The 25,828-nt window shown below is 42.1% G+C and overlaps 1 protein-coding gene across 1 annotated transcript in view; it reads right to left on the reverse strand.

Annotated features, from left to right (window-relative positions):
- ADAMTS2 (ADAM metallopeptidase with thrombospondin type 1 motif 2) overlaps positions 1-25,828 on the reverse strand; it is a 174,419-nt gene that overhangs the window by 38,416 nt on the left and 110,175 nt on the right. The window contains exons 4-6 of the mRNA XM_063168778.1: positions 22,017-22,219; positions 11,034-11,117; positions 296-452 (exon numbers count right to left, since the gene is read on the reverse strand). Of these exons, the coding sequence (XP_063024848.1) occupies positions 296-452; positions 11,034-11,117; positions 22,017-22,219 (444 nt within the window). The remainder of the gene's footprint in view (positions 1-295; positions 453-11,033; positions 11,118-22,016; positions 22,220-25,828) is intronic.

A 25,828-nucleotide genomic window follows, 5' to 3' on the forward strand; every position in this document is an offset into this window, starting at 1 on the left:
CTTTGGAACTTTTAAAACACAAAATCTATTATTTAATCTTTGGGCATTTCCAGGACTGTTTACATATGCATCCCATTTTCTTTGCTTCAGTGAGAACACAGAAATGATCCAATAGATAATCAGTAAGAAAGAATCAAATAACAAATAAAGCAGTTACAACTGAGAACGGCCCAGCACGGAGCTCTTGGGGAGAGAAAACACTGAGCACAGCTCAGCAAAAGACGTACAGTTAAACTTCACGTGGTTAGCCTGGCTCGGCAATAAATGCAAATGCAAAGCAAAGCCAGGCACACACCTTGCATGCCTGACGGACCAAAATCCTGCCTGGTGAGGAAGATGGCGTGGTCGTGGTACTCGGCGTGCCCCGTGTCGGGTTTCTGCTGCAGGTAGGCCCAGCGACACACGTTCTCCAGGCTTTGGGAGGGGTTCCCAATCTCTATCAGACTCATGGACTGCAGTCACACAGGGGAAAAAAATGACACCAAGAGTTATTTATTAGAAGCATAGGCAATTTTTTTTCCCCAACTTTTTCAGGCACTTGACTAAGCATCCCATTTCCATTAAAAGTTTGTTCTTAATTAAGAGATACTTACGCTTCAGAAACAAATTTTACTGGATCAAGAAAGCAAGAAAATAGCTAAAGTTCATGGTTAGATTGTGAATTCTGCATTTAATGAGATCTAAGATGTAACAAAATTTTAAAAATAGACAAGAAATAAAAAGACGGGTATTTTAATGACAAAACTGATACTGGGTTGGGCACTCTTATTATTTCTATGCAACCCTGGCATCAGTTTACATCTCTTTATCATCACTTCCAGTCTGGATATACAGTTCCTGATGGAGCCCCTGTCCCTTTTGGAACCACAACAGACTCAACCAGGAGAGACTGACCCAGTGTGGGGAAGATCAATGCCTAATGGCCAAGAAAAGCCAATCACAACAACTGCAGAGAGCCAGCGCCCTGTCCTGTTCAACACTGCTTTTGTCATGAAATTGAGCTGTTTAGGCTGTTCTGGCAGACCTTGGCACATTCTTGGATGCTCTGTTGGTGTAAAACCAAGTGTACTTTTTCAGCTGCACTTGAACCATTACTTCCAGAAATGGACTTTCTCAGTGACTGTCTTTTAAATTGCATTTTCTTTATCCCATTACTCATCTGAAGATCGTTCAGAAGGTAGAACACAACTTCCCACTGAGGGATGCCATTCTCCATGTAAACCACAGGTTACATGGGTGGTGAACTGACACAGCATGGCTGGCTCCAGTGAGCTGATGTGTTAGGTGAGGCGCAAAGAACAGTTCTCTTGAGCAAGGAAGAGAAAGGTATTTTAAAATACAACTATTACATTTGCCTCTTCTTTTTTTTTTTTTTTTTAGTAGTACTTTCTTAGGAGCTCCCAGCTAATTCTGCTTGATACTGTGCACTGCTAAAACTTCACAAAGCTTATTGTATGTGGGATACTCCAGAATGTATGACTAACTGACCTGTCCCAGGACTTCCAGGATTTGTAAGAACTACAGATGTGAACCCTGGCTTTTCATTTGCAAAAATTATATTACCATGACAACACTGTAATCATAACAAAACCCACTACAGTTTAGATGCTATACTGTACTGCAAGCATTTGTCATTCCAAAATACTTAATGTAGAGCAAAACTTAGCCTATGCCAAAAATAAGAGAGAAGTAATACAATTCATGTTTAAATACAGATGTATTTGACGTGTCCTCTAATTGAATGCATGATGGAGTACATGGAGTATTGACTACATGAAAAAGAAAATCCTCAAAGGGTTGTGGAGGAACAACTGGAATTGATAAAAGAAGTGTCTGCCAAACTGAGGTCTGATTTTGGCAAAACTAAGATATTACAATTCTGCAAATGTTCAGAAAAACAAATTTATAAACCAAATAGAGCACAGTTTGGACTCTGATACCACTGTGGAATGAAAAAGTTGTAATATAATCCTGTATTGGATCATACTGCTTCCAGCCATAATTCCCTTGGAAATTGAACTAATAACTGTATTTAAAATGGTGGGACAGTTGTGGTGCCTTTTTTGAATCTCTGTATATTTATAAGAACATACTTAAACAAACTTTGAGTTACTAATACAGGGCAAAATCCCAGCTCTCCAAGAAAAATCCTAGTCCGTTAAAAGGGTTTGACTGTTGCTGAGGTCTTTAATAACATCCATCAGTGGTAAAACAAAAACAAACAAGCAAACAAACACAAAACTTATCTATACCACCTTCACTCTTATTTCTCTAAAACTGCACACAAAAGATCAATTCCTTCAAGGAGCTCAATAAAAGTATCTGACTGCAAGACTCAAAAGCAAAGAATGCTGCAAAATGAAGTTGAGAGACCTCTAGTTTTCTAATATTTTCTGATGTTTGCTAATACTTCCTTATTTCATAATGACCTCCTTGTGTATATTCTATCAAATGAAAAATTGCATCATTTAAGACACAATGATCAGAAAACAATGAAAACACACACCCTATCAACATATGCTTTGTTTAAGGGTATCCAATTATTTGCAAAGAAGTCTTGAATTTGCATGATCAGCAAAAAAGCACAGAAAATAAAATGTCAATTATTTCCTAATAACCATTGCTTTATAGCTGCCCTCTGTCATCTCTTCCCTGCCTGCTAAACCAAACCCTTGTTGGTGTTTATCTCAAAAGCAAAATGTTTGTCTCTGAATGAACCAAGGGAGCAGGTTTCAGCGCTGCTCTGATTAACATCGAGTCTGCCAGGGGCCAGAGCAGTCTGGCACAGCAGAGCAGCAGCTCCCGTGGCTCAGCCCTGCCCTGGCATTGCCGTGAGTCAACAACTCCCTCGCTGGATTCTGAGTCCATTCCAGGAGCAAAACCACAGGCTCAGTCCAAGAGAACCTCAATGCTTACTTATCAAAACACTGATTTTAGAGTTTGTCTTCAAGCAAATGAAGTTGGACCAAGTGGTTAACGTGGAGCATGGTGGGGTTTTTGCATCCAACACAATAGGGAGAAAGGAAAAAAACCCTTTCACATAAAAGGGGAAACTGAGAACACACAAGTCCTAGAAAACATATTTTAGCTGACCCAACTTTTTGCCAACGACACAACTTTATCATAAACCTGAGCCTTACTGCTCTTTAAGCTGGGAAACAAGATATCCAGCAAGAAGTCAATTATTTTGAGTGTCTGTGTGCTATGAATGTAAGCAGCAAGTCTAGGTGCTGTAAGTGAGGAGGACTTCAAAGAGTGAGAGGAAAAACTCAGTCTGTCTGCTGAGTACTCCAAGTCCACTGAGCACTCAAATCATCTGGTCACTAATCCCTTGTCTTGTCTTTCCCCACTGTAATGGAGCAGCCTGAAAAGAGAAACCCACTTGATTCCTAGCAAATTTTCACCTGAACACCCACTTTCTGCAATTTGCCAAAGACTTTCAGATCAGAAAGGCTCCATCAGTGCTAACAGCAAATATTGCATGGCTGGGGAGCCATCAGGGAGTCAAGCTCACTGTGCTGTGCAACTACACTGGCTGAGACTGAAGAACCACAAACACCATGGTCCTCTCCTCAGAGCAGGCAATGTCATGGCCAGGAAAGGGAATTAGTGTTTCCCTCCAAAGAACCTCCAAGGCTCCAGTGGTCTTTGGGTCAGAGACTTCTAAGCCAGGCATGCCTTTATACAGAATTTTATCCACTTTTCCAGCTGCCTTGTCTTTACAGATAGATGCTGCTGTCCTGAAGAAAGGAGTCTGGGAGATTGTGGGACCAGGCAGAGCTTGTTAGTAGACAGGGCAGATGTCATATGTTTTACAAGGACGTTGTCCAAAAATTACTCTTGTAGAGATATCAGATAACACTTAATAATATTTTCTTTTGGAAACCAATGTGGGCTTTCATCAGAGCCCAACCCTTTATTAAATGGACAAAGCAAATAAGGAAGAGGAACAGAGATGAGCTGAGTGCTGTAATAAGGGCTGAAAGGTAAAATCCCTCTTGTCACACAGCAAACCGGGGAAACTGGGGGCCAGCAGGCTGCACATGGAGAAGAGATGTAGGTGTTACTCTTGGCCAGCAAAGGGCTCACACTGCCAGCAACCCACAGGTCCTGCAGCTGGCTGGGAGCTCTGACCTGGCTGGGAAGGACATCTTTCCAAGCAGGACAGCAGGCCCGTGGAGAGCATTACTCAGCTGATCAGCAGGAAAACTGCCAATGGAAAGAGAAACTTTCCTTCTCACAGCAAGAAAAGCAGAAATATCTGTGAACTGCTGATGGAAACAGATGGAGATGTTGGCCAAGAAGTGGAAAGGGCTCAGCTGGGAAAACATCCCCCAGGCGAGGAGATACCACAGAGGGTGACGAGGACAGTCTGCCCTACAGAACTAGCTGAGGCCTTTTCTCTGGGAAACTCAACGTCTACCAATGCTGCACATTTCCCTTCCTTCTTTTTTGATTCTGCCTTCATTTTTTCTCCACTCCCTTCCTTCTTAGATGGAAGCAACAACAACAACCAAAAAAAAAAAAAAAAAAAAAAGAAAGAAAAGAAAAGGACAACTGAGTTGCAGTTGCATTCATACAAAGAGGCAAAGCAGGGCAGTAAGAAGTGGTTGAAAGTCAGAGAGGTCTCTGAACCTTCTTATCCTTTGGGAAGTTATCAGTTCTCTCATATGAACACACTGAAGAACAAGTCATTCATGAAGCTGTGGAAAGTCCTTAAAATACTTGTGGAGACTGGAGACTGTGGGGCAAGGAAGAAATAAGTATTTCTTTTTTCTTTAACAATGTCAAAGTTATCTTAGAAGAAAGCTGCAAAATTAGTCTATATTCTACCCAAGCCTTTCAAGAATGTTCAAGCTGCCAGCCCATGGGAAAGACACACTGGTGTCACACACAGAATGGCAGCTCCCCTTAAACAAATTTATTTATCTGATATTTGGCAGCACTGGGTACAACTTTGCAAAAGTGATGATGAGCAGGTACCTGGTGATAAGAATATAAGAAATTTAGGCTGGTCAGAAGCTTGGGACCTTTCCTAATTCATCCATTAGGTGGTGCTCCAAGAGAACCAACGGAGAAGGCTTTGCAGCTCTTCAGTAGCTCCAGGAGGAGCAGAAATATTCTTAACATGACAGGCTTCAAACTATAGCAGGAAAAGTTGGACCACAGTAGTGCACACGTTCAGGAAACAATTTAACATATGACTTTCCCTTCCTGAATGTGTAAAGTCTCTGCAAAACACACTGTTTACATTGCTTCTACTTGGCATTTTTATTGCTCATTGGATATTGGATTAAAACTTCTATATTCTTCTTTCATCCTGAACAAGACAAGCAAAATATAAATAAACACAATTATTGAATGTCCATGGTAACCAAACTAACAAAAATAGCTCATTCAGCAAACTGTCATTTTGCATTCAAGGGATTTGTAAAGCTTTCTTATGGCAGCAGTTTGTAAACATTTTTCAGTATCTAATTCTGTATAAATGTAAGCAGATCAGGAGTACAAAGTACTGTTTATGCTATCAGCCAGCTCCACATTCTTCAAGGTCCCAACAAAACACACTGGGGAATTATAAACTCCAAGTGTAATATATAAATAAGGGAATTCAACAATTCTCCCAGATAAAAAACAGGAGGGGCAATATCTCTTCTCTTTATCCCCATATGAAACATGAAAACAGCGCAAAAATATGAACAGCTGCCAAAATGCTACATCATATAGGTCCTGGTCTTGCAACTCAGCCTGTGCAGAACTGGTTACTGGACATGGCCAAATGCTGGGGTCAACAACTCCATCTTCAGACACATCAGTAAGGTCAGGGCTTGTTGATTCCTGCTGATTCTTTCAGGTCTTCTGCATCTACCAATGTCAGTGGAAAAATAAGATACTCAACTCATTTGTGACTTAGTACAAGGAGAGGCTGGAGGAGGCTCAGGAAGATCTCAATAGATATAAAAACCTATTGGGCAGGGAATAAAGTTGACTGAGACAGTCCTCTCAGTGGGATCCAGAGAAAGGAGAAGAGGCAATAGGCAAGAAAACAAGCATTTAGGAGTGTTACTGTAGTTTTACCATAAGAGTGGCCAAACATTGGGAAGGGTTGTCCAGAGAGGTTATTGAGTCTCTGGAAATATTCAAAACCAAGCTGGACAAAGTCCTGAACAACCTGCTCCAGGTGACCTTGCTCTGAGCAGGGCAGCTGGACTAGATGAGGTCCATTCCAAGCACAGCTGTTCCATGGCCCTAATGTGCAGCTAAAAACCTCCTTGCATTGCCAGGCACAGGTGCTCTCAGCCAGAGCCTTTGCCCTTTAGTGGGAGAGGTGGAGGTGCTCATCCCTTTCCCTCCAGGCAAACATCAGGGTCAATGGCAAAATAGTAAAGACAAACACCACATTTAAGGAATAAACCTGATTTGTGCTTCCAAAGCTGCCTTATGGGAAACAGAGATCAAGAAGAACCTGACTCAGACTGAACCAGCAATTCCATCCTGGCTGAACCAAGAACATCTCCCCTGCTTGTATCAAGCTTAGACATGAAAAGGTCAGATGGCAGAGACAAAGAGAGCATCATTTATGAAAATATCAAAGGTAAAGCCTTGTCCCCAGTGAAGGCAGCAGGAGCTCTGCTAATGTCTCAGACATACAAAATTGAAAATACCTTCTCAGTTGGACAGTCCTGTCCTATGAGGTTGCAGGCATCCATCCCATAGCACCTTCTTCTTGAACTGTTACCTCAAAGGGTTTTCTTCCCTCCCCCAGCTATTTGAGAGGCTCTCTGCTGTGGCAGTCAGGTTCCTCTTTCACTCTGGCCAAGTTAACACATGGTCAGAGTCCAGCCACTTGTTATGGTGCCAGCACTGGTTTACAGCTTATGTGGCTTTTCTCTCCCTCCTGGTTGCATTTCCAGATGCCATGGAGCACAGCCAGCATCCCTCAGCCCATCCCACCCTGCTCCAGGCTGAATACACTTGGGCTGTGCATGGTGCCAGAGGAGAGCTCAGGGTGTCCTGCGCTGCCACACTCACATTTCCCAAGAAATAACCCTGAACAAATCCTCAGGGGGCTGCATTTATTGAAACCCTGCAGTCCCTGCAAAATTCTTTCCAAGTGTTTTTTCATTAATCACTGAATTAATTACATCCATCCCAGCTAACCTGTGATTTCCTCTGTGCTGTGCAAGGGCAGCTCATCTGCACACAGAGTCACCATTGTCAGTGGACAGAGCGTGGGGCTGCAGCCAGGAATTTATGAGGTCTTATCCCCAGCCTGCCAGTGGCCTTCCGTGTGGCCTTGGAAAATAACACTTAACATCTTTGTTTTTTTAGCTGTAAAATGGGAATAATAATCTTTATTCATTCACCTCAAAGAGGCGATGAGAGGATTTTATGCAGTGCTCAGTGTTTAAATGTTTCCAAACAAATTTTAGAATAACCAGTCAGGGCTTTTAAATGCATGCTCAGCTCATCTCTTGCAACCTCCTCTGCACTTGGTGCTCGTGGTTGCTTTGCTTATTTCCCTGAGTATTCTAGAGCTAGCTGTATTATAGAGCTGTTACAACCAAAATAGGTCTAAGTGGAATAATTCGCACAAACATTGAATTATATTAATCTCAAATATACCCGCAGTTGCCAAAATTTGGAACCAATCTTCCTACTACTGAAGTCAAAAAGGCAGAAATGAGCCAGCTCATCTTTTTCCCATTTGAAGAAAAATGCACTGCATGTACCCTGTTTACTTATTTGCAGTATCCCATCCCATCAAAAAAGCCAGTGACTTTGGAAGTCAATGTCAAGAAAATACAGAGAAATGCATTGTGGCTTCTGAAGCCAACACAGATATGGAGAAGCCTTTGCAGAACATATTTTTCTATCCTAATGATGGAATTGATAAATGAGTGGGCAGCAGCAAGGCACAGCTGAAGCCTTCACATCAGTCTGTGGTACATCATTTGCAGGAAGTACTGAGAGAAAAGTGGGGAGTCAGGGAAGGGCTGGCAGCTCCTGCAAAGTCCTGTAAATCTACCCCATCCCCAGCCCAGCCACACTGCCTGCTCTCCAAACACCACCCAGCCAGAGCCCAAGCCCGGTGCTCTTGGCAGGGCTCAACCTACCACCCCCTCAAAGTCCTGGGGTGATAACTCACACAAAGTGCTAATTCAGTAAAACCATGTCTGATCTTTTCAATTCATCCCTGAAGTAATTTCGGCATGTGATCACTAAGGAATATGTTCCATTTTTTCATCTTACACATATTAATGCTATTCCTGAAATTACCGAAACTTCTGCATGTACAGTTGCCTGTGTTTGAGAATATTAAAATATAAGTACATTTGAAAGAGTGGAGTACCTTCAAGCAAGAACCAGTGAAAGGTTGGTTGCTATGCAACTCAAGTATTGTCCATATTATTCTTATCAACAGATGACATATTGTATAAAATAATATAATCATCTGAAAAACCCACAATCCAGTAGAAGGCTGCTCAGGGGTGGAGAATTGGCAATAGCTGAGAGTGCTGTCATAAGCCTGACGTTGATGGTACATACTTCATCAATTACAGAACCATAATGTAATTATTATGATTATTTAAATGGCACCCTTGATAATATATATAAATTGCCTGCAGTGAAGCAAATGAATCTGAAGATATTAGCTCCATGCTTTCAAAAGAAATGCTTACTCAAACAAGACTGGGATAACATTTTCATGTTGTGAAGCCAACCACGCTGCTTCATTCATGCACTGCCTTAACTTGTACAAGTACCCCACTAAATGCTATGTGTTTTGAATAAATATTTTCCTAAAAATTGTTAGTGCTCGTGTGTGGGACAGTAAAATATTCAAGGCTTTGTTCTATTTCCTCAGAACAGGTTCAGAAAATAACAACTATATACTTCTTCTCTCTGCTTTTCCACTTGGGATAGTAATTCCATTTGGGATAATAATTTATTAACCCAAACCTATAAGGAAAATTCTCCTCACCTTCTACTCCCTGGTACTGGGACTCCTCTTATCAGGAACTTTAAAAACATGAACAGAAAAGGATATATTTTTATACAGCCATGGCATACAGGTTCTCACATCATAAAGTAGAGGAGTTCTGGATTGATATCTTTTAAATATACTTTTTGCTATTTTTAGAAAGCTATAGATTGTCTTTCATGTAAACAAGAATCAGATATGGAAATGCAAGAAAAATTATCTTTGGGGCAAGCTTGTGATAGCAGAATTATTCCACTGAAACCAGCAGGACAACTCAGAAGCTAAAGCATTGTCCACTGCAGACTGTGGATGTAGAATCCAGAAGCAGAATATCCACAAGCAGATTACACAGACCTGCAAATGCTACTTCTGTGATGTGGCCAAAGAACTGCCAAAAAATGCTGGATTCTGTTCTCCACCCCAACTCTCCTCTCTAAAGAATATGAAACTGGTAACTTTCAAATTATAAATGGACAAATCTTTGCTCTTCACAAGAAAACAAAGATCCTTAAGATGGAATGATGACTGCTGTAGCCACTGTCTGCCATCTGGAAAATGGCAGAAATAACCAGAGCTCACATTGAGGCAGATCTATAAGGCTAAAGATGAATAATAATAAACACATAACAATTATGAAATACCTATGTACTAAGGACTGCAAAGAAATTACTAGCCCGGGTACTAATTCTGCTAGCTTCCACCAGTATTGCAACATCAGATTTTTATGAGATTCATAAGTCAATTTGCAATCAGTTTTTTGCCACTACAGCAATATCAAGGATATATATTTTGTAATTCAATGTTAGCTACACACTCCATGAAGTCTCAATCACAAAATGGCAAATATGACCTTTTTTTATATTTACTTTAGGGTATACTTCTGATTAAGCTTATTCAAAGTTCATAACTACATCATCATCATCACTGCAGGAAAAGCAGAGATAGATTGGTGTGTTTAGTTCTCAGATGGGGAAGATCCAATAGAAAAATTTAACCTGTACCCAGGTAATCAGTCTCCTGCAGAGGCCAGACTAAACCTGAGAGCTCCCTCATTTGAACCAGGGAGGAAAATTCTCCACTGGTGTTGAGCAGGGTAAGCTGGTGAATGCAGTGGAGCTTCACCATCTGCACTGGCTCTTTGCTGACAGCATTCCAACAACTTCCAAGAACAGACATGGAGTCATCCAGAATCCAGGGTTCCTACATGAACATGGAAATCCCAGCAATTCCAGCAGCAGGAAGGTGAATTGGATGTTAACACTCTGCCCTGAGCAGCTGGGCCTGACGCTGCATTGGAGGCACTAAAATCACATGTCCTTAACCAAAGCAGTTATCAACATACTTGAAATGTCCTGTTCTTGTTCCCATGGAATCTGATGTTGACTTGGCAGTAACAGGACACAGGTACTGAACAGATCAATACTTTTGAAACCCATTTAACATTTTGTTCCTTTTTACCCAGGTTTTGTCTGTGGAGCATCCCCTTCCACAGAAACTGAGAGAATGAACACTTGATATTTTTAATTACAGATTTGATCCGCAGAGCTCTTGCCTTCTGGCCCCTATTCCACAGAACACCCATTTTACTTTAAGCACATGTGTAGTTCCCCTGATAATAAGCACAAGTATAAATGAGTTCTTAGAAAGCAGCCATAGCCCTCAGCATCTTGCAGAGCTGACCTTGTGTTTACTGTTACTTACATACACTTGAACCAGAACACAACTGTGTTTTCTTTAGGAACTAAAATGTTCTCTATGTTTCATGGACTATTCCAAACAAATCTGAAAAGACAGACTGCCAGAGCTAAGCAGTAACATCAAATGACACAGGGAAAACCCAGAAGAAATTGAAATTATTTGAAATGTAAAGTTTAAATGATAAACAGATATATATAAACATGAAAGTTCTTTATATTCACAGACTAACAAGGATAATATATATGGAATAAAATACAGAACAAATACATGTCCCCAGTAACTGCACTCTTCATAAAAGAATGAAGTCTATAGATATTGATATCCTCCATTTAAATTAACCTTTCCTTACCTTGCTGTAGCTCAGCAGGATTATCCTCACCAAGACAACGTTAATGTGAGCACCCAGGGACTCATCATGATAAATTTCATTAACCTGCAAAAGAGTTCAGTGCTTTAACAATGGTAACTATGAAGGCAGTGATACAGCCAGTACCTTTTATGCTCTGTCATTAGGCCAGACACCGCTTTGTGATCATATTTAAAACATTAAAAACTCCAGTAATGAGAGAGGGAATGGGGTTTTTCCAAACTCTGCTGTAACCTCCCAACAGCCATAATTTAGGCAATCATTTAAAATAAATATATTACTCAGCGACTTCAGATTACCAGGTATCAAGTGCCAGTCCAATTGCACTTGGAGGTATGTTGGTGCACCCACACCATGCAGCTGAGCTGACCCATGTGCACCCACTGGAGCCGGGAGCATGGCAATCCAAGCAAAATCCCAAATATCACTCTGCTGAGCAGGACCATGGATAGGGAAGGGGATGGGTGAGCAGAGAGACAGGACCTCTCTCCCAAGAGCCATTCACTGGATCAGCTCAGCTGCACCCTGTAACTCTTCCATCTGGGACCCATCATATCACACTCTGCCAAGAGGACGTGCCTCCCCCAAAAAGCTGGTCAGGCACATGAGCTGCCTTTATTGTGTGTCAAAACTCATCAGTGTTAAACTTTGCAAGTAGAACAAAAGCTACAAAATGCCAGCAAGTTAAAATTGTCTTCTTTCTTTGTATACCAGAGCTACGTAGCTGAACACGCACATGGGGAAATCACCCCAGGAACGATGAAAAGAAAACTGTAAATATTTAGAGTAGAGAATGAAATGTGGATGAATAACAATTACTTAGGAAACACTGCTACAGGCAAGCTGGGCAAATATTAACTGTTAACGAGGCTGATTTAAGTATTCAGTGATGAAGACTGCATGAGACTTGGCCAAATGGCAGGGGTTTAGCTTTACAAATTAGAAGAGGCAGATGAGATGCCTGCAAGGCAAGTTCCTTCCCTAAAACTTCCTTCCCCTGGTAAAGGTTGCACCAAACTGAACTGTTTTTTTGCTGGATGGACCTAGATTTCATTTATTCCTGCAAACTAGATTCATTACTTCAAGCTAATAAATAACTTTCGGGGAACCTTTCATTTGAAACATGGTAAATAATGTCCTGCTACTTCAATCAGCCCCAGTTTTAATGGCCCATATTTTATCTCTTCAAAAACCATTAAAATTAAATACATCAGTGTAGGTTTTTGCTAAGCAATCCCCACTGACATTTTAAAGTGAATTTTAATTTGTTTCATCAGTATTTTTTGACAGAAGAGCCTTATTTTATGCTAAATATATCCAAGTTTTCAACAGTCCTGAGTGTCCTGCTGAAGCACAGCTCCAGGAGGAGGCTCACACCCTCCAGGACACCTGGGGAACATTCTGGGGGATGCCTGGGATGCAGGTTGATGAGCAAGCAGTTCCTTGGATTAAAATGGTGGATGAGAAGCCCATGGTTATGAGTGGCCTCAGGGGCTTCTGTTTTCCTTGCAGGGTAGAAGGAGCTGATTATGTTCAAATCTGCTTTGTGAACAATCCCTCTAGAAATCAGATCATCTATTTGCATGTTTAACTAAGACTTTAGAAGACTAACTTTATGTTCTGAAATTTTAAAAACACTCTTTCTTTTACTTTGAGGACCATTGCTCAACACAGATTTTAAAGAGGTAAGACATAAACACATTTTGCTTTTCAAAAATTCTTTCACCCAGGAAAAAGACCCTTGAATGCTGTCAAGGGAGACACGGATATTAATTTGCCTCCCTCTTTGTGTGGTGAGAAGAGAGTACTCACATCAAGGATATGAGGTTGAAATAAGCTGCAAATTACCTGTACATGAAATGAGTATTAAACAAAAAACTGCTGTGTATAGAGGACAGTAAACACAGCACGTAAATAAGTATTTAATTAGTTCATAAAGCATAATCCAAATTGGTGCACACCACTCTCTCATTAACATCCAGAATTTAACCTAAGCCTCTTTTAACAATTGTTGAGTAACCGAACAACTGTATCGCTGTTGTGTGCCAAAGGGAAACTTGGCTTGAAAACATTGATGGAACAGAATTAAAACACTGTTTGACTATTCATGCAGATGACATCTAACAAACAAACTGTGAATGAGCAGAAAAGCACAAGCACTGTAAAAAGCTGCTTGGTTCTCTCGGGATCCTGGATTTTCTGTGAGACAGCAGGCCAGTTCAAAGCTCTGGGCCTTGGTTTCATTAATAAGGATGAGTCCAAGCCCTCTTCACCCAGCATCTTCCTCTGACCTAAACTGTGGTTTGCTAGGAGTGTCTCACTGCACATGAATAATATGCTGAAATAGATGCTTTTCCTTATTTTCAGCACAGCCTAAATCACACCTATTTGTTGCAGGAATCTGTTAGAGATACAAGATCCAAATTAATGTTGTGCTCTCAGAGGTTCATGAAAATGCACACGCTGAAAGGCCCAACACAATCCCTAGCTCAGATTCCCCACATTTCTACCTCTTATTTCAACAGGAAAGCAGAGTCAAGCTAATGCAGCTCAATGCATAGGGCAGAAGATGACCAACCAGCCTGTGCAATCAGAAAGCTCCAGGCTTGAGAGCAACTCACAACTTTGAAATTTAGTGTTTGATAGCACAGATAGCCAGGCAATGGAGATACATGTTCAGATGTCTGTGCAATAAATACACACAGCTCTGGAAAAGACTGCAAGTACTTTTCCAGCCTTGCATCTTCATGTACTTCAGCAGGACATCCTGGTTCATACCAACAGAAGAAAAGCCAGAGTCAATCTCCTGTTGTTCTTAGATCAGTAAGTCTAAAATTAAGTTGCTGCATAGGAGGAAAAAAGTACACAGAGACCATCCCATAATCGCAGCTCCTGTACTGAGGACAGTGAATGAATTAAATCTTATTAAATGTCCTACAGTGATTCAGCATTTATAGAGGGTGATGAAGAAGGCTGGGTAAATTTCAAAGAATTCAAAGCACAGTGAAATACTGTAAAGAGACTTTTATCAAGCTATTGTAGTTCACTAACTATTTTGGGATATCTTTGGTTTCTTTTTCTGGGATATTTCAAAGGAAAACACACATTTCTATTTAAAGTTTCTGTGTAGAAATCAGGCTAGCACAGATTGGTGCTACATAAGAAAAACAAAGACTTTATTTACTTTTTTTTCATCTGTCCCTCTCTGCTAATTTTATAATTCTCCTGCCTTGAGCAAGTTTCAAGTCAGCACAGTAAGTGCATAGAATACATCAAAAAGTTAAAGGCAAGCCAAGCACCAGTGAGGTGCCTCATGCTTTGTAAAAGAAGCACTGGAAAGTTTTGATAACTGAGCAAAGCACTGCCTGATCCTAAAAGGGAATTTTGAAAGCTCCTATAACACAAATAGTAATCAACAGCCTGCAGTTCTGCTAGTCTTGGTGCAGAGCAGGTTACCTGCTGGTAGAGCTGGCAGGATTTTTAGGCAAAGTCAGGTGGTTCCCTGGATCCCTAATTAAACCAATGCACCATAGGAGAATAATCTGTGTATTTTGGCAAATCATCAGCAAACTCATCCATGCACTTTGAAGGAGTCCCCAGCCTTGCAGAGTTTGTTAGTATCTGCTCTGCAAAAGGCAGATCATTTCATCAGAACACAACTCCTGAACCATAAAGCATCGGGTCCTTCCTGAGGCAGCTCCATGGGTTGCTCCTCACGCCTGCGTGAGCGCTGCTGCCCCGGGCTCCTGGGCACACACCCCGGCTGGGCATTTCACAGCTTCCACCTCGGGCACCATCAGTGTCAAACAGCTCTGACCCAGCACCAGAGGCCATCAGGGGCACATCTGACCCTTTGCAGAGGGCACAAACCAAGAGTCATCTGGTTTTGCAGCCACCACAGTTTGCTGACCCATCCAAGCTGATTAGCCCGCTCTTTGATCACCCAGCATCCTTACACAACCACTGCTGCAGAAACTACTGATGGCTACGTGCTCCCAGGCAGAGCTGGGACCATGTGTGGATCTCTGCCAGAGCAATCCTGGAGAAGCTGGAGAGCATCAGCTCCTTCCCTGTGGGATGGCAGAGCTCCTGGCAAACCATTGTCGGAGCCCAGCCCGAGATGCAGCTCATTCATCAGCTCATAATTATCTGCAGCAAAGCCTCGGTGCCTGGTGGGCATCCAGTGATTGTCTATTTCTGTAAGAAATGTCTGGTTTGAATTAGAGGATAGGAACCAGAAATGTCATGGTGGATCCTGAGCACAAACTTCTGTAATCTGACCCTCCCAAAAGCGTTTCCCTCTCACTTTATTTTTCTGTGGTCCCGCTTCAAACACCACTGTGCTCTTCGATTTTCATCACCTTCTTTATGCTTTTGAAGATCCCAAATGAGCATTTCTGACATTCCCAAAGCTTTATCTTAATCCCACAGGAATAACATTACATCAATTCCTCTGGTGGATGTACTATGGTCCCACAGAAAGTCATGCAGCAAAATCACCCTTTCTAGTCCTTACAAGGCATTTCCTCATTTCCTCAGAGAGGAACTCTCTTTTTTTCCTGAAATCTTTATTGAGCATCACAAGGAAAAAAGAAGAATGAAAGCACACAAGACATTGAAACTTAAAGGTCAAACTGTGATCCCACATTTGGAAAACATCTATCATTCTGCTCAAAACCACATACACCGGGCACTTTTAGAAGAGCTTGGCAATGTACATTTTGAACCAGAGATAGGAATCTCACTTTTTCTATGCAAATATGAGTCTGAGTCCTGATTTACCTTCTCTGGTGTCAGAGTCAGTAGGTGTTACCAAGTCCCAGTTAGCTGCTTCTGATCAAAATGAAAAACATTCCCCAGCAGATGTGTTGGCAAGGCACTAGGTAGCTTCGTGTTACGGGACTCTATCTCATCTTCGACTGTAACATTGGCTTTAGAAAGGTCATAGACTTTGTTTTCTGACTTCATGACTAATTTATTTTTCTTAGTTCCTCCCGCAGGCTCTTGGAACTTCTCATTCCTGCTCATAAACCACTGCTGTGAGAAGTTTCTCTAAACACTGTAAATTACCTTTGCGCCAACAGACTCAGTATTTTTCTGAATTAATGTCTCAAGATCATGTTAATAAAATCAACATCATAAAATAATTAAGTAGATGGATTTATCACTTTACTACAAGGGATAGGGGTGTGGTGTCAAAGTAATAAATATGGTGACCTCTTTAAATCTGGTTTGGTAAAAAAAAGCATCCAGAATTTGAAAGCTGATCCTAATCATCCACACTCCATCTCACAAACCACACTGTCACAACTCAGAAGTCCCTGGCTGAAACCTTTGTGGCTAAAGCTCATGTTGGTATTTGGAGTAAAGATAAAAACCATCTTTTAACAGTACCTACCCTCTACCTTCAGGATGGTACCAAAACCTGTGTGACAGGGCAGCAAGGCACATTCCAGGTACCAATAATGAGCAATGCTCACCTAATTGACACTGGGAATGAAATCCCTGTGAAAATGAGCACAACCTGTAAGAGTTCTGAGAGGGTCTTTCCTGCAGGAGCCCCTGAATGCCCAAGCACAACTACAGCTTCCACTGTAGGGTGGCAATCAAGATAATGAACAAAAATAACCTCATGTAGGCCTCTTCAGACTGTTCACACCAGTCACAGCTACTGGTTTATAATGAACAGTGGAGTTAACTCACATACATAAATTTAAACTTTCAAACAAGCTGTAATTCAGCCACAGACAGCTGAAGTCCCTCAGATGAATAGCGCTGGACTTACATATGTTATTTGTGAAACTTCTTAGAGTTAGTTCAAATTTAAAGTGCCCATATTCAAATAAACTGATTTTAAATAATGAGCATTGGAGCTTATGAATAATTTAATTTTCAAAAATCCAGTTGAATTCTACATTATTGAACTATCCTTGCTGTCTAAAAGAAATGCTTTTTAGTTTAAAAAGCATGATTCTGAAGACATGGAGCACCATTATTTCAATGTATTCAATCATCACTTTCTTTTTAGCAGCTAGAATTAGACATGCTTTCAGGTTTTTATCCAACTGTCAGTTAGAAACCGATGGCATTTCTGCCCTTTCCTCTCATTAGGGACTTGCTGTTCTGTACCTGCAAATCTTCATCCCTCATCAGCCAGAGATACGAGAGCAGAAATCTCATCTATAATAGTAGTATCATGCACATCCTATTAAAGAGGACAGATAACACATTCAGCGGCGCCTCAGGGCCACAATTTCAAAGACATGTGTAGTGCTGAAAGATGCAGGTGAAAGACTCCAGGGACTTTCCAAAGCCCCCAGCTGCATAACTCTCATTGATTTCAGTTATTCAAATGAAAAGTTGTTTAATGTATTTGTTCTGGAGTTGAAGTTTCACTTGAAGGCTGGGGGATACATAATCCCATGAGCTAATTTTTAATACTGATTCTCACTGATTTCAAAGGCAGGTAAATGACTAAATGCTCAGATAAATCTGGCCCAGAGTGAGGCATAGTTCTTATTTAGAGTCTATCTCCCTTTGAAATAACAGCAATTAGGCACTTAGCTGCTTTGAGGGGATGGGCTTTAGTATCACAAATATTTTGGCCATATATGCATTAAATAAGTATATATAAATATTTTAATATCAGCTCTTTTGCAATAAAGGAATGGAAGAGAATTTAAAGATTTTTACCCCTGAAAATTCCTTAATCCTCAAAATTACTTTTAAGAGGGTTATGAAGCAGTGAATTTCAGCACCAGGACTGGGTACCAACAACACCCATTTCAAAATCAATTTACCCTTTAGGGTAAAAAAGCTCTTTAAGATCATGAAGTCCAACCATCAACCCCAGCACTGCCAAGGTCACCACTAAACCACACCACCAAGTGCCACATGCAAATATCTTCTAAACATCTCCAGGGATGGTGACTCCACCACTTCCCTGGGCAGCCTGTTCCAATGCTTAACAATCATGAAGAGATTTTTCCAAATATTCAATTTAAACATCTCCTGGAGCAACTTGAGGTCATGTCCAGATCCCACTGGAGAGCCTTCAGCCCTCCAGCAGATCTACACTCCCATCTACCTTGGTGTCATGAACTGAGGATTCACTCAATTCCCTAATCCAGATCACTGCTATTGAGCTCTGCTGGCCCTGGGGATGCCACTTTGGACTGGCCACCAGCTGGATTTGGTTCCATTTACCACCACCCTTTGGACTGGACCACCCAGCCAGATTTTTATCCTCTGATCAGTGCACCCATCCAAGCCATTCAGCTCAATGACATCCATTCTGTGCCCTTCTCCTCCCAGAGCATCCTGCAGTGAAAACCTTTTCTTTCCCAAGCAACAAGGTAATTCTACAACTTCTAGCCTTGCACTTTTCTAGTATTTCCCAAGCAATTGTACAGGCAGATACAATTACTGGGGGGTGTTGAGATGCTTTCTTGCTGAAATTGAATTACCTTCTATGTTCTTGAGTAACTACAGAACTACAAGATTCCACCCAAATATGTCTCCTCTGTGGAAATGCTCCTGCATGCTATAAATACAAAGTTAATTTGTGCAATGTGTGGGCTCACACTTGGAAATGCAGAGGACTGTGCAGGCCAATATTCTTCCCAGGAAAAAGCACAGCGTGAAGCGCAATGAAAATGGTGCAAGCGAGGGGCAGCCGAGGGTCTCCAAAGTGAAAACAATGGCATCTTTTCCAAAGGTGACTGAATGTCCCTGTGGTGCTGAGCCCAGAAAAGAGAGGAGGTCAAGAGAAACCAGAGTTTTGTCAGAGGAAATGACTGGAGGATGAAAAAGGGGAGGCATGAGGCCGAGCTCACTGCAGTGGAACGGCTGGTGCACTGTCAGACGATACGTGGCTGCAGCCCAACGTGTTAAAAATCCTCTGGCATCCATCACCATTTGTTTGGGAGTGACTTCATTTCCAAACTTTGGAATAAATATTAGCACAGCTATTCAAGATAGCCAGGACACCCAGCCCCTGTTTTTTCTCACTTCATGGCTTTTAGGTGTGGACTGTAACACATCACTTAAGCTGCACAAAACAGATTTTACTGAATTTACAGTCATTGCACTGGGCTTGGAAAAAAAAATATATTGTTTTGATTGGGTTGGTGGTAGGGTTCCACCCAAGATCCCTGGGAAAAGTTAGTTAAGGACATCTGTTCACACCATCACACACAAAGAGATCAAGCACAGTGGGAGAAGCAGCCATGCTGCAAGTTGCTTCTGGGAAAGTAATGTCTTGCCCCAGGAGGGACAATTCACCTAAGGTTTATTTCATTTTTGGAATCTCAGAAATTCAACTATTTGATTACCTGTCTTATCTCCAGTAAATATCTTCACTATTATTTTATTTCATTACCATGCATTCTTGATTTTATGCCTACTACCTCGTTACCATACAAAGCTAATTGATTCTATGCCTTGTTGCTACAGGAAGCTAATTGATTACATCCTAAATCCAGCAGGGTACACACAATCTGATGGTTATGAGAGGATCTCCAATTAGATTTAAAAATACAGCTGGAATTGTTTGTCACTCTTTTTCAGTGACCGTGGACCTACACATCTCATCAGAGACACACTGCGCACATGTGACCCCTAGCAGCCAGGCACCCCAAGGCCTTTTATAGTGGGCTCATTTTCTAAACAAAAACCCCCAAAAATTCAAAGAGGTAGAAGAGAGGACAATGGAGGAGTCACTGTGAATCTCAGGAAAGGAGAACAAAGCCATGTTCTATACAGAATTACACCTTGCACCCATCCAGCAATGAGGGCAAGAGCTGGAGTTGCCTTGTGGAGAGGAAGGAGAGTTTCTGTATTGTGTTGTCCTTGGCACAATCCAGGTCCCCAGCACCATCTGCAGCAATAAACCCCTCCTGCCTCTCTGTGCTGGAGCTGGAAACAGGGCTGGTTACCATCACCACCCCTCTGCTGAAATACAGAGGAAAAAACTCTAGAAACCAGCTGACTTTTGAGAGAAAGAACAGGACAACACTGATGACTGCCAGCAACTTTCCAGTGCCTTTCAAGAGGCCTTGAGGATTTCAAGCAGCTCCTCAAATTTGGGCACAAGGCATGGGACACATCCTCAGTCCCCAAAAGACATGTTTCTACCTCAGAGCTCTCAACAGAACAATTGCTGCCTGTGCCAAGAGCTGCTGTGCCCTGTGGGGATGGTTACACAGGCTGCACTTTCTAAACCACTTGCAGAGACAGGCTGCTGAAGAGCTGTTATTTCTTGCAATTTGTGTCTTGGTTTGGTTTACTAAAATTAGGAAAAAGTATATTCCAGAGCTGGAACATTTATGGCTTCTTTACCATTACTGTATATTTTAATTCTTAAAAATAGATTTAAGTGACATGATAAGTAAAGAGTCCTGTTTAATCTATTTTGGCCTGTTTGCCACATTCCTGGTTTGGCCTGTTTGACTTGTTAATTTAGAGATGCATAAAACCATCTGTTTCACTGTAGACTTTGTTTTAAGCCTCAGAGGAAACAAACCACACAAATAAATTAAATTCACTATGTCATTTCTGTTAGAATATATGCATTTACAGCCATCAGAGCAGACACCAAGTACTCCATAATTCTAATGTCAGAGCAGGTTTTTAACTATTTACAATGCTGTTATAAAAAGTCATAACTGAATTTATATCACACAAGGGATTTTCTCAAATTGTATTCCACCTCTAATTTAAAATGAAAAACAGTGATATTCTGCACATTGCTAAAAGAACGTAATAAAGAAGGAAAAAAACCAAGCTTCATAATTAAAAAAATATATCTTGGAAAAACTACATCCCAGACAAATCTACCTTACAGCCTGGATTTCTGCCTCTGTGGTTTGCAAAGTGAAAGGAGTCATCTACAGGCTCATCCTCTTGACACGACTGTAAACTTCAGCAGTCAGACTCCATTTGTCAAAAACAGAGCAGACCTACAATTTTTTTACTCAACACTATTTTACTAAGAATACACATTCACTGAGGCCAAAGCTTTTTCAGAAGTGTGTCTTTTTGAGAAAAGACTCCTGTTCCAGACGAGAAAGAGAATGAAGAAAGTCATCCCCAAATGAGGTGCCAATGAGGGGGACTACCACTGACTTCTATTTCTTTGGCAAAATAACAAAATATATTTGGATTTTTATCTGTACTACGGATGGTTTTTCAAGTCTTCATTCTTTTCCAAAAAATAGTGTCCTGGCTTACTGTCTGGGGTATTAGAGGGCTGCTGCATTGATATTTAGGTATAAAAAGTGATTCTTTCAAACATAATATTCCCTAGTGTCTCCTTTCATCATTCCTACACTATATAGTCTATTACACAGACTATGGTTATGAAGATTAAATATTTAACTAAGGAAACCTAAAGATGTCAGTCATGGAGTAAATACTAAATCAATTTAAGAAGGCTCAGAGTTACACTGCATAACATTTTACTGCAGTGTGAACAAGGAGCAGGGAGGTGGCCTGGGACCTACAGTGGCTGTTGAGAAATCAAAGAATTCAGCAGAGTAGTTTTAAAAATGTAAAAGCCAGTTGTAATTTCTGTTAGAACCTTATTTGAAGATAGCTCTCCAAACCATGTTCCTCAGCAGGAAGCTTAGCTTAAGGGAATATACGGCTGAAACATAATGACTTCCAAAAACCTGAGCCCCTGACCTTGTGTCCCTCCCACCAAAGCACATAAGAAGGACTTTGAACATTTTAACAGTCCCACACTCAGCTTCTGTCTTGGCTCCTTTCTCTTTTTTTCTTTTTTTTTTTTTTTTTGCTTTTCCCCCTATTGGATTTTTCTGAAAGTGGCCTGGATTTCCCTCCTAGAGTTATTTTATCTCCTGCCACGAACAAAATCTGTTACGTCTTATTCAAATGGCTTGCCCAACCTACATTCCCAGGCCTTTCAGAGCCTTCCCACAGGGCAGCGAGCGGGGCTGTACTCACAATGTTCATCAAGGTCAGCAGGTACTTCTGAACGTGTTCTTTCCCATGGAACTGCACCACTGAGTCATCCACGCCCAGGAGCACCTCGATGTTGTAGTCGTCCTCGGTGGCGTGCCGGCGGCGGCGCTGCCTCCAGCCCTGCACCTGCCCCTCAGCGAGGCCCAGGGCGCTGCCCAGAGGGTCCAGGACAGTGAGGTTGGAGCCTGGGAGCAAACACACAGGAAGTTACCAGCCAGGAGAGGTTCAGGTTTCAGCTCAGGTTCATTTGAAGTAGCAGCGTTTGTTGTGTTCTGAGCGTTGTGTAACAGCGTTGGTTTCATGAAATGTCAGTTAAAAACTGCCTAAATGAGAGAGAAATATGACCAAAATATTTTTATCTTACAAAGTAAAAGCAATACTTTCTACAAAGTAATACTGCATAGACCCCAAAGAGCAGCAGGTAATACCAATGTCTTGATGAGAAGAACAGAACTGTTTGAGTAAAATACTTGTTGCTTAAAAGTACTTCTAACTGAAATGCATGTCCAGGGATCCCATGCTACCCAGTGTAGCCTCTATTTAGAACAATTAGAAATCTGATCTTACTGCCCACAGATTCCTATTTCCAGGTAAGTGCAGTTGCCAGTACAGCCTTTTGCCATCCACTCAGGTACCACCAAACCAGTCGCCCCAGCCTCAACCCTTTAGCTCCTTTCTGAGTTACACACATGCAATCCCACAGTAGTGACATGGATCCTGTTTATCATCACAGGTCAGCACCACATTTTAGATACGAGATTAATAAATTTATAGCTACGTCCACAATTTTTTTAACAGCTTTTCATCCTTCATTCCAAATTTTCCATGTCACTTTGCATTACTGCATGTCACAGGCCAGCCCACCAGGCACAACAGTTGTCTCCTTCATTACTAATGATTTCTAACAGCTCCTGTGATATGAAAAGCATGTTCCCTGACAGGATGGACATGCTTAATGTGGCACTTATCTACTAAAAATTAACATGAAAATATGGAATCTTGACATTTCATCCTACAGAATAACAATGATTATCATTCATATCATTGTTAGCATTTGCATTATAAGAGACTGGAATCACCACTGAGAACCTCTTGATTTTAGGAAATGTCAGGAAAGACTCTGAGAGGTCAGCAAAAGTGCAGAGAGGGCTGTGGGTTGAGTAAAGGTCCCAATGCTTCATTCACAGAAATATAATGGGAAGCAAAGGGAGGAAGCCCAAGCCATCACCTTCAAACCAGAAATGAGAAACAGCTCTTGGAAACGTTACAAAAGTGGATTCTCCATTTCCACTTATTGAAGTTTTCACATCAAAAGTGGCTGCTTGGGAAGGGAGTGAGTCACCAGATCACTGGGCTCATTACAAGAACATCTGTGCTCTTGCCTGAACCTTGCTGCCTCAGGCTGCTGTGTCAGCAGGTCCTGGGCAATGTGCAGCCTGAGCAGAGTGCCCTCAACTCCCCACTGAGGTGACAACAACACACGGAGCTGCACAGCCTCTGGCTGCCAGGAGGAACACACACCAGGCATCCCCAGTCCCCATGGAGCACACAGGCTACCAGCCAGAGAGGCTGTGCCTTGTGTGCTGAGAAGCTGCTCTCTGCTCTCCTTGAAGAGACCTCCAGGCAAAGGACAGCCCTGAAAGACACAGCTTCCTGCAAGCTTCAAGGACACGCTTGTCCTGGGAGCCACAGCTGCAGGATCTCCTCTGCACTGCACTGGCAGAGCTGCCCTTGCTCAGTGCACAGAGAGAAGGGGCCATGTGGTGGTCCAACACCCCCATGGAGCCCCAGTGTCCTTCTCCTCAGGCAGCAGCATTTGATGTAGCTAACAAGCACAACCACCACATTCTCATTGCCAGCCTCAGGGCTCCCAGCAGCTTCTGCTCCTGGGGCCACAACTTTTACAATTATTCCAGTCAGAATCCATGATTCAGCATGAGAATTCATTCCTTATGCAGACCCAGCTGTCACTCCCAGGTGTACCATGGAGGGTGAATGAGCCTGGCCTGGCAGCACAGGAGGCAGCTCCATCAGGCTCCAGCCCTGCCTGCTGGATTTCTCCACAGGAAAACTTCAGTGTTAAAATTTCCTTGCTAGTGCTCAGGAGTAATGACCAAGCCATCACTATGGGATCATGGGGCAATCATATATTCATGATCTATAAGACAAATCATAGTTACTGTAAAATATGACCATAAATCTTAAAAGCTCTATAGAAAAGTAAGCCTAGGCTGGCAGGGGCTGCAGGTCATGTCTTCTCTCTGCTCTGCATAAAAAGCTAAAGCAATCAGCAGCAAGGCAAGGCTATCAGAGCTGCTACTGCAGAACAGCAGTGCTGGGCAGGGGGAGAGCCTGAACCATGCACTGAGCTTGTGAACAGCAAGCTCTGCTGCTGGGGGGCTGTTATTTGGGTGGGTGATTGGCTGTCAAGGCATCTTGAGCTTTTGTGCTTTTATTTCTCTCCCTTATGTGTCAAACTAACTCCTGACACAGTACCTTTATTCCTGCTGTGAGTAAATCAGCCAGAGGCAAAATGTGATCCTACCATCCTGCAGCAAAAACTGCCTGTCCTCCCTCTTTGCTGCTCACTTCATCACTGTCACACTGTAGTCCCTACAGTCCTGCCAACTCCTGAGAAAAGTTATCAGGAGGTTCCCTGGAAGTCATCTCCCTCCCACTAGGTGCCAACCAACCACTTTACATTTTCTTGGGAGCAAACAAATTCCACATATACACAATTCCTTCACCCCTCAGCTGTTCCCCTCAGGACAACACACCCAGTGTTGGGCACTGGCACCTCTGAGGCACCAACCCCATGTGCTTCCCAGCAGAGGGAAAGCCACACTGGCTCCAGCTGGTGCTGGAACCATCCCAAGACCAGAAACACAGCTCAAAACACTCACAACAGTAGCTGCAAAGATCTGTGGTTCATATCCCAACTTCCCACCCAGGGCTCCTTCCCAGAGGCTGTCCCTGGGCAGGCAGGGATGCCTCCACACACGCCTGACCACAAACGCCACTGAGCCCTCCTCCAGGGCTGCTCTGCCTCCCAGGCTCCTGGATGATCAATTGCTGGATTTGCTGGACCATGTGATGTTATTCCCATGTTGGATTTGCTCCTAAATGACAGTTACATCCAAGTGAAATTAATACCCATATCTTAGCAAAGAGGAAGAGAAACAAAGTTGCATATGTAGTAAATGAAATATTTGTGGTGTTTTGGCATCTTAACTTTCCTTAGTCAACGTCAGCAACTTTGCTGTATCATTGCACTGCTAACAATATGCTAGAAAAGCTCAAGAGAAAGCACAAAGAACTAAATAAGACACCAAATTCGTCCTTCACGTTTTCCACATTACATTCCTACTGATCACCCCTGCACTTTGCACAGTAACACCACAAAAGTAGTCTCAAACTGCACTGTTTTACTAAATCATCCCAAGACCTCTCCCTCAGATGTCAATTTTTGGCAACTTTTGCCAAATCAGCCACTAATCACTGGTGCCAACTTTGTTTTCAATCTCCCAAGAGGAGACACTTGGCATTTGCAGAGCCTCACACCAGCCTGTGTTGAAACCCTCTTGCTCTTGCTAGGAAAAATTCACATTTGTGAAAATTAATCACTCACAGAGAAGCTTCTATTTCTCTCTTTTGCTGCTCATTCAGAATAAATCAAATGACAGCAGCACTCTAACAGTTCAACAAAATTCCCTCAAAACCCCTATTTTTTTTTTCCTAAAGCCAGCTACAAACTTCACAATACTTAAAAAAACCAAAAAACCCTCAGATACTTC

The sequence above is a fragment of the Melospiza melodia genome, chromosome 14, assembly GCF_035770615.1.
Source record: "Melospiza melodia melodia isolate bMelMel2 chromosome 14, bMelMel2.pri, whole genome shotgun sequence".
Taxonomy (NCBI): Eukaryota; Metazoa; Chordata; class Aves; order Passeriformes; family Passerellidae; genus Melospiza; species Melospiza melodia.